Raw genomic sequence first — 9,374 nt, 5'->3', positions numbered from 1 at the left:
TTTTCAACATCTAAACTTTCATTGCTATCTATGGTAGTTGTAGATTTTTCGCCATATTTAATTTTATTTTTAGTTTCTTCAGAAATTCTTCTCCAAATATCTTCAAAGAATTTTGTTTCTAATTCTTCTATAACATATGCTGGTAAGGATGGTTCAATAGAGACATAAGAATCTTTTTTTTTTTTTTTAATTCTTTAAATTTTGATTCAATTTATTTATATAGGATTTTTGGTCCTATCTTAATATTGTTATTAACAAATTTCTAAATTTGATTCCATATTTTTTATACTAATTATGACATCTTGGTTTATAATGTCTAATTTTCCTAAAGGCTTAGCATAATTATCATATTGTTTTAAAAATCGATTTATAATAATATCTTCCTCTTCATTTTTGAGAGATTCATCTATTAGGATTTGTATTACTTTATTTTTTGTTTCAACTAATTGTTGAGAATTATTAATTTTTTTTATTTCTTCACTTAGAGATTTATATTCGGTACTTAAATTTGTTGCTAATTCTTACAATTTAATACGATTAGTATTAGTTAATATACCAATATTTTGTAATTCTTCTAATCATTTTATCTTTTCTATTCATTTTAAATAATATATTCTTCAGTTTCATTATTAGGCTCCGATACCAATTTTTTACAAGACAGAAAAATTAAAGATAATAATCTGAGAGCTTAATTGAACTCTTTTAAACTTAAGATGGCTTGGTTATAAATTTTATGTTGGGGGGTATTTTAGGTAGATTTTAACCTTTGAATGGTCCAAAATGGCCTTCTTAAATAGATCAATTCCATGTATTTCCCCTATTTTTTATTCATTGTAGCTCTCCTTTTTTTGGCCATTTCCTGGCATATCTCAATTGTCAACTTTATTAACTAGATGGTTTTTATCTTATTCAATTAAATTATTCTACTGAAGCTGCATTTCAAACAAGCTAAATGTTACCTTTGATTCTTAGCGAGTTTGAAAGTTGACGACGTGTTTGCATACAAGTGGTACTAAGAAAAAAAAATTAAAAAATAATAATAATGATGATGATGATGATGAGATAGCATGCCATATTCAATCAGCTTATGATTTCATCTTCTGATTAGAGCTTTGATTCTTTCTTGGCTTCTAGCACACAAGCATTTTTTTTTTTTTTTTTTTCCATAACGAGGAAGCTTCTCATGCTTACATTGATGAATACCTTCCCAGTGTTGATGATTGAATAGGAACATGTCCACAGTAGCTGCTGTACGACTTAGATTCGGTTCTGCATTTTCTCTATTTTGGAGGATATTTGATGCGTATTAGATTCCCATTTCCCTTAATTGATTGGTTTAGAACCAGAGGAATTTAGCCTAAATTGATGTTTTTTTTAATGTTGATTACTACTTTGCATGAGAAATTTATGTATCTTTTTTATAAAGATATTTACTGCATTCCTGATTGCATCAATTGTAGTCATCTTGACAAGATTTTGCACCTCAAACAATGTGTCAACTCTCTTATAGATTCATGAGTTTATACATAATAGCCGAGCACTTAGTGGGATGAGAAGAGCAATGCTATAAGCACAGATTTTGTATAGTAAAGCAGCTGTCTTCCTCCACCAATTCTATTAAAAAAAATTGTACTTGCAGATTAATTGAGATGAGTTCATCATTAGCTCGAGTAGTTGTCGTTTCTGGTGTTTAAGTCACCTTTCAATGGCTCCCTTAATTATGTGCGTGGGCGTTGGAGAAGATAAAATACCACATATCAGCCTCCGATGAAAAAATGAAAACAAAAATGTAAATGGATAAATAAATAAATTATTTCCCTTTACAAAGACTTAAATTTCTAAATGAGATGTTTCTTTATAATTTTATATCCCTTAATGAAAAAAATACAGGTACATTACAATGAAAGACAGTGGGAAACAGTGAGTGCTTAGAGCTCTCTACTTGTGCAAATGAGTGGAATTGATGAGATACAAGAATGTCTAACACAGCTATTGAGAAAAATATGTGCATTCAACAATATTTTCTTTCAACAGTCTCCATTTGACTGATTAACATAGCATCAACATAGGGATTACTTGTTACTTATAAACCAAATAATACCATGTGTTTAGACATCTCATTCATAGATATATGGGCAATCGGTGAAATATAAGGAAGAACACGACAGGAAGAACGCGTCTGATTTTATTACATCTATTTCCGGTATCGTCCCAACTTTTCTACAAATATAAATGAACAAGTAACGTATAACTTAAAACAATGGACCTAACATAGGAATCTATATAACTAATTGTTAATAGACAATGGAAACCAGCCATCTAAAAGAAAATGAAAATAAAAAATAAAAAAAAACGACAGCTTATTTCCTTAACAATTGACTAAAAATAAATTTGAAGCTGACCTAACTTTGTTTATCAGCATTTGACATTGTGTCTTATCCTTAGCGATCTGCCACTGAATGAAATTGCAAAAAATAAAATCAGTCAGTGCTGAGAACTACTACAATCTTGATTCAAAAACTTTTTGCTGCTAAGAGTGAACTGTATGATTTTCATTCCACTTTTGATGTTACTGACAGTATTCGAGAAATTTCACAAAGAATTCAAGAAAATATGTAAATAACAAATGTCAAGCTTCAATCATTTGAACATTTGAAACTGGTATTGCGGAAGAGAATTTAAAATTTAGTGTACAAGTAGCATATGCATATGTGCTCTCTTTTTTGTTCACAGAAGATAGAGAATGTAGGAGATAAAACATAGTTGGAAAAATTTTGCAATTTCAAAATACCTAAATTCCCAAGAATTGGACAGGGAAACATATAATCTGTCCAAAATGTTGCAAAACCACTAACCTTTTTGTACTACTATTCTATTTTCTCCCCTCGACAAAAGAAGTGCAGGTTTCATCAATTTGGTGAACTGAAAAATATGCACAAAAACACATGAACAAAATAGACATTTACCATTCGTTTATTTTCTTAACATAACTGTAAATATGACAATATGGTTATCCGATGGAGGAATTCCATCAGATGCAAGCAGTCAAACACAAACCTGTGATGTCTTCAGCTCCAGTTCCTGCCACTCCAGGGCAGAATTACTTCCTTCCACTATACCAGTTCCCGCATAGATCAATGCACCAATGCCCTTGAGATCCAAATAAATATTATCTAATTAATGATATTGAGTTAAGATTATATGGACAATTGACAATATAAGATGCACAAATTTAGCTTTATATGCTAATTAAGAACTGCACTTGTTTCCATAGGTTCTTTTAACTTACAGCCTTGCAGAACTCATGGTAGAAAAATTAGAAAATATAAAAGGATGATAAGCCTTTTAGTTTTCACCTTACCAACCAAGGCTGACCTTATCCCCACCGCAAACTCACTTTCCCCACCACCAAACCACCCAACAGGCCCAGCATATAATCCTCTGTCAAACATTTCTACAAAAAATGTTGATTAATTGTGAGATTCCTAAATTGCGGATTAATTCTTTGTGTAAATAAACAGCAAAAACAACAATCATATCAGATTTAAAAAAAAAAAAAAAGCTAAAGCAGAGAAAAGTGCAGAAAATTATTGAAGGAATAAGTACTGCATCAATATTTATATACCAGTTTCTGCTATTAAAACCTGTGCCTCTTTAGCTGGAAACCCACAAACAGCTGGAGTTGGATGAAGGGATGACAAAATCTTAAACTGGAAACCACACAAATAATTAGAACTCCTTATCTTGACAATTATAATCTATTTAATGTAACTGACTAGCAGTCATTATTACATTTTTATCATAAAGTGCACGAATACAATAACTATTACATAGTTAGGAAAGGCACAATCACTTTGGAGCTCAAGAAATTTATCCTGTAAATCACATGCCAAAGAATTTTTAGTTTGAAGGTAAATTATCCATGGTAGTTTATGGTGTCTAGGCAGTGTGAACTCAGATGATTTTCTAAAAGCACTTAATGAAACAGAATCATATTGGTAACACTGAGACTTGATAGGCTGTATAGAAAATAGTCAATTCCACGTACTAAAACTCGGTGTCCAAGTAAGCCTAGTCTTCAAGATACAGAAGTTTGTTTTTATCTCAGTTTAAGACTAGTTTATCCACCTCTTCTGCTTGTTCATTCTATTTCCATCTCTGCAGTGAGGTCAAAAGTCCTAATTTTCATACAAAATTTCTCCAAGTTCCACAATGAAATCCAAACCTTCTTTCAGTCATTTGGGGTGTTATTGTTCAGCTCGCCTTGAAGCTCACTGTCCGCATTTACAGATGTCTTTCTCTAACTATTTTGAAACTAAAACCCTTCTTGAGTTTACCTTAGTTCATCATAACAATCGACATGACCACAACCAAAAAGTTAATGCTATAGATGGTTTGGCAGTTACTGTCGTCCTTTTCTTTCCATTTTATCATGGGACAGCATCTAAGGCAATATGTATTGAACCAACCAATAAAGTTTATTTTATAACTCTTAAGAACTTAGACCTAAAATTTTTTCAAAGCTCGTGATAAATAAAAGCCACAATGAATATAAAGTATAAAGGTCATACCTCATCATCTTCTTTCTCCAGTGTCCCTGTCAATTGAGCATAAAGATGTTGAACTCTTGGAAGTTTTCGTAGAGCTTTTTCAGGTTCAATCAATATGCCGGAACATACAGTCTGGAAAGAAAAATAGGGGCACAAAACTATCGTCATTTGCAGAATGGAAATACAAGTAAACAGAACAAAGTCTCCTAACATATTCTTATTTATGCAAAATGTAACTACTCAAAGGTGTACAGCAGACATCTGCAGAAGGTTTGGCATCACTTGCCTCTAGTTTTCTTCTAATATATTCCCGAACTACAGTAAACTCGTGGTGGTCTTTAGGACTACAAAACAATTGAAAAATTAAATGAATTATTGAGTTTTAACATTCGATGGCAACAGAAACGAGATGAATGTAAGATATTGAAATATCAAATATAATATATAATTATTGTTTTATTTGAGATTAACCTGTAAAGCAAATCGTTTCCTATTTGTATATCCAGAGACTCTGATCCACCTCTTGCTCGTGTTCCAGCCAAAGCATCGCTAGAAATGTTTAGTCGATCCCGATAAAATAGTCGCTCTGGCTATTCACAAAGTATAAACAATTGAAAGACAACATAATTTCAATCATGCCATGTCATAGAATTCATCAAGTCCACCGCAAGGGTAAAATGTCTTACATGGAATCCAATGCATAACAATAAAGAACTCCACGAAAACTAGACAAAATTTGGGTCAAGCAAATTATGATGTATAACCTAAATAATTTTACAGCCAGCATATGAACTTGGCATTAGACATTCAAATTTTTGAATTTCAAGGAAATTTTTCTCAGTAACGTATTCTATTTTTTTAAATTTTATTATTCAACTGAAGGATCTATGTCATAAATGTTTAAACCTCCTTTTTGTACATTTTCTAAAAAAATTATTGTTAGATCATCACATCATGGTGTGATCGTTTACATCAATATTTGTGAGTAAAATATCCATGAATACATAATTATTCTCCATTAATAGATTAAGCCCATGTTTGACCCTCATTATTTTCAAAATACATATTTCTCTCACTTCTTTTAAACCACACATTTTTTAATAAACAAATATTACATGCAAAGCCAGAACTCTTTCTTATTTTTTAACCATACATTATCCATCAATCTACTATTCCAAAATACATTCTTACAATAAAATGGGACTCAAACGGGCTTTAAGTATCATAATACACAAACATGCAAGTATAGTGGTCATTGTAATAGTGTCAATGATTGAATTGTCTATTGTATTCTTGACAAAATTCAATTCCATGTCTTTCCGTCAATAAGAAGGAAAAAATAAAATGTTTCATTATGCTTCTACTTTGCTACCAAATTCATAGAATAACAAATAAATTGATAGGGCTTGATAGTTGCCGAAATTTGAAAAAATGCAGACACATATAAAACTTAAGCACTTCTAGGAAGTATCTTGAATTTATATTTCTAATAGTGACATTGACACATCATAGCCATGTCATCACCTGAAATGACTTCAAATTACTATCTCTAGATCTACTTGATACATCTTCAGATACACTCTTCGCATATGTATTCTGATACTAAGCAAAAAGTTGAAACTATAGCGGAAATGAATAGGCAAAAGAGGGAATTGATTATTATTTCTTATTTATAACTGAAAGTGTTACAGCAGTTAAAGTGAAAAACATGAAATGGATTCTCACTTTCTTCTAATTGAGAGGATCATAATTTTACTCACAGTGTTACCAATAAATGCAGGCGATTCAGGAGGCTGAAGACAAAAGGCATAGGAATTGTCCCCTTCAATCTATAAGGTTAAGCATAATAGTAAACATCACCTTCCCGTATGTCACCCATCAAATGAGTTAAACTCAACATTAAATTATGAGAGTCCTGAATACCTGTAAGCATGACAGCCACATTAAAGGGTCAATATCCATTGTAGTCAGGACTCTGCTGCTCCGTGCAAGTACAACCTTTATTTCCAAGAAAAAGAGAATGCAATTAGATCTGAGTGATATAGGAACTCTCTTTCTGAAAGACGAAAAAAATAATAATTTTAAAACATTGAGAACTTCGATTGTAGCTTCCAGAAAAAAGTTGTGAGCTCTAGTTACCCATCTTTCATCATTTAATCTCCATTTCTAGTGGCTATCGTAACTATACATGTCTAATAAAAAAAACCAAGGATTCCAAAAGTGATGGATATCTAAATATACAACCTTTATCAGCACTGAGTTTTTTCTTTTTATCATGTCCAAGGCTCGCCTGACGGCTGAATCCCATGATATTTTATTAGGAATATGTGTCTGGCTGAGCACAATAGCCTGATGAGTGTCTTTAGTTAATTTCTTTACAGCAGAAGAAACCTGCAAGGTAGTATTATATATTGAGTACAGCAAGACAATAAAACAAATAAAAAAGATTGGGAAAATAGGAGGAATCAGACCTGCCATATTGTAGTCTCGACTGAAGAAACTGCTTCTCTATATGTCCATGACAGGGCACTGTCCCATGCAACCGTCGCAGCAATCATTGAACCTCCTTCAAACTCATCAAATTCAACCTGCATTCAGTATCTAGCAACACGTTGCTTATATACAAATGAAAGTCATGCCTTTATACAATACAGAACGATAGCAGTACTTCCCTATGGTTGGGGGGGATTACCTGAGGAATCATGAAATAAAATGAACCAAAAGCTTCCCATTCAGAAGCCGTATTAGCCCTCGGATCAAAGCGGATAGCCCCATAAGCACGAATCAGTGGACACTTCTTGGATAAGAACCTTTGATCAACAAAACCTTATTAAGAATCTGAAGTTCATCATGGTTCTGATTGTCTCTAAGTAATTTACCACATTCAGGTTAACCCTTAGTTGAATCATCCAGCATTGCTACTTTTGGAAAATGCTGTTCTTGCTTTGTTATTAGGTGAAACCTGACAATTGCTGAGATAAAAACTAAAAACTGCCCTAAATTTTGAGAAACGATATGTTTTTTTATTGATCCATCCATTGCTATCAATGATGAGTAAGGGATAGGATGGAGGGTTTGACTTCTTCAACTGGTCGTGAGACATCATTCAATAACACTAAGATAAACAGTAATTATCTTGTTACCTTAAAACACGCAACTCTCCCTTTGGATCCATGGTTCTTCAGGAAGAAAAGGAAAAATTGACAAATCGAGATTTTCTCGGGTAAATATAAACAAATTAATAATTGCAAAAATGGCACTCTTGATTATACTTGTACACCCATTTCCCTCGTGTTTCCTTTGGCATCCAAACGCAAGAATAATTGTACACAAAATTCAGGATTCAAAAGAAGCCTATGCAACTCCTGATTACAACATTGTCGTCTATCTTATTCAAGACCTAGACAGCAATCATTCCTAGAAATTATTCATTCTAATAGTCAATTCATGAAATAACCGCTACAATAAATTCTTAATTAAATCCATTACTGGTATTAAATTGCCCCAGTTAAAGCGAGCAAAAAGATGTGAATGACTCGTAAAGACAGCACCTTTTTATGGCGCGCCAGTCGTCCAACGAGAATGGATGGAGGTGGCGAAAGAAGACAGCAGAGCCTATCCCGGCAACACTGACAAGCTTGTGCTGATGCTCAGTTGAAGTGCTGCCATTCTCAATGCAGGCGACATTGCTTGGATTGCGACCAGAGAAGAAACATCGAGGAAGAAGCTGGTGGCTCTGCGCACGAAGCCAATCTAGGGCTTCAATCCGCTGCTGAATTGGTACCTTCCCAAATCCATGGAGTTTTTGATTAAAATTATTTACAGAACAAAAAATGGTACCTTTCCAAATCCTTGGAGATTTTGATTAAAATTATATACAGAACCACAAAAAATAAAAATCTCCCCGTGAAGCATGATTCAAGAGTTAAGTGGTACAAGGTTTTATTCAAAATTGCAAGGTTAATTGTACCACTACCCATCAAAATTGTGTGAGTTCTCAAATTCACTCAACGTTTCTAGCTATTCAACTTCTTAAATTACATTATCGTTTAATATCTAAATTCTTCCCAATCTATTCGTTAAACAATTTACATCGAATGCTTAACTATTGATTTGCATGAATTCTTTAAGACACATGCTCCAACATCACTTCTATTTTTTTAATACTTTGAGGGACCGAGAATGTTGACTCGTAAAGGATGAAAGAAACATAAGCTTCTTATAATCTAAAGTTACATCTATAAAAATTAATATGTTGTTTTATTTGAATTTGTAAATAAAACCATATTAAATTGATATTAATTTGATATACTATAGTTAAATTAATATTAAAAAAGTACAGTGATGCATTGCATCATCCATCGTTCAATATAAAAAGTAAAATTTTTGAATTAAATTATTATTATTTTCATTATTTTTGTTTTTGGAATTAGAATTGGACCGAAACCAATCAGTTCTCAATTTCAATATCCAAAACCTATTAGAACTTGAGTTTAAATCGGAACGAACCTATCAATTTCGATGGTGGAGAGCTGTGATTGTTTGTAGGAGTGGGGTTAATGAGGGATAGATTTTTGGGTAAGGATGGGTTGTTTTACTTGGGAAACCATATTTGGTTAGGCTCCCTCCAAACGGGAGCTGCCACAAAGGCCCCCTGTTTTGGCCCTCGCTTTGAGCCTGACCCTCCAACAGGCCCCATTTTACATATATGTTTTTGAAATTTTGTTGATGTGATAATTCTATATAGAAGGCCATGTCAGCGAACAACTTCCTTTAAGTTGTTTGACAAAAATCTAACATAGCACTTTAATTGTTGTTGAATTG

At 32.8% G+C, this 9,374-nt stretch overlaps 1 protein-coding gene across 1 annotated transcript; it reads right to left on the bottom strand.

The window, feature by feature from the left end:
* Nucleotides 1-2,167: 2,167 nt before the first annotated feature.
* LOC111400451 (isochorismate synthase, chloroplastic-like) lies at nt 2,168-9,249 on the bottom strand. Its single transcript, XM_023027867.1, has 15 exons — nt 9,149-9,249; nt 8,102-8,416; nt 7,243-7,360; nt 7,022-7,138; nt 6,795-6,941; nt 6,474-6,548; nt 6,311-6,379; nt 5,022-5,140; nt 4,837-4,894; nt 4,572-4,682; nt 3,626-3,710; nt 3,357-3,454; nt 3,058-3,150; nt 2,856-2,922; nt 2,168-2,455 (listed from the first exon to the last, which is right to left on the bottom strand). Exons 1-15 carry the CDS (start codon nt 9,247-9,249, stop codon nt 2,442-2,444), a joined length of 1,587 nt encoding a protein of 528 aa, XP_022883635.1. The 3' UTR covers nt 2,168-2,441.
* Between the last annotated feature and the right edge of the window lie 125 nt (nt 9,250-9,374).

This window comes from Olea europaea, chromosome 10, assembly GCF_002742605.1.
Source record: "Olea europaea var. sylvestris chromosome 10, O_europaea_v1, whole genome shotgun sequence".
Classification (NCBI taxonomy): Eukaryota; Viridiplantae; Streptophyta; class Magnoliopsida; order Lamiales; family Oleaceae; genus Olea; species Olea europaea.
The sequence above is the reverse complement of the archived record's forward strand: the minus strand, read 5'-3'. Positions and strand labels throughout refer to the sequence as shown.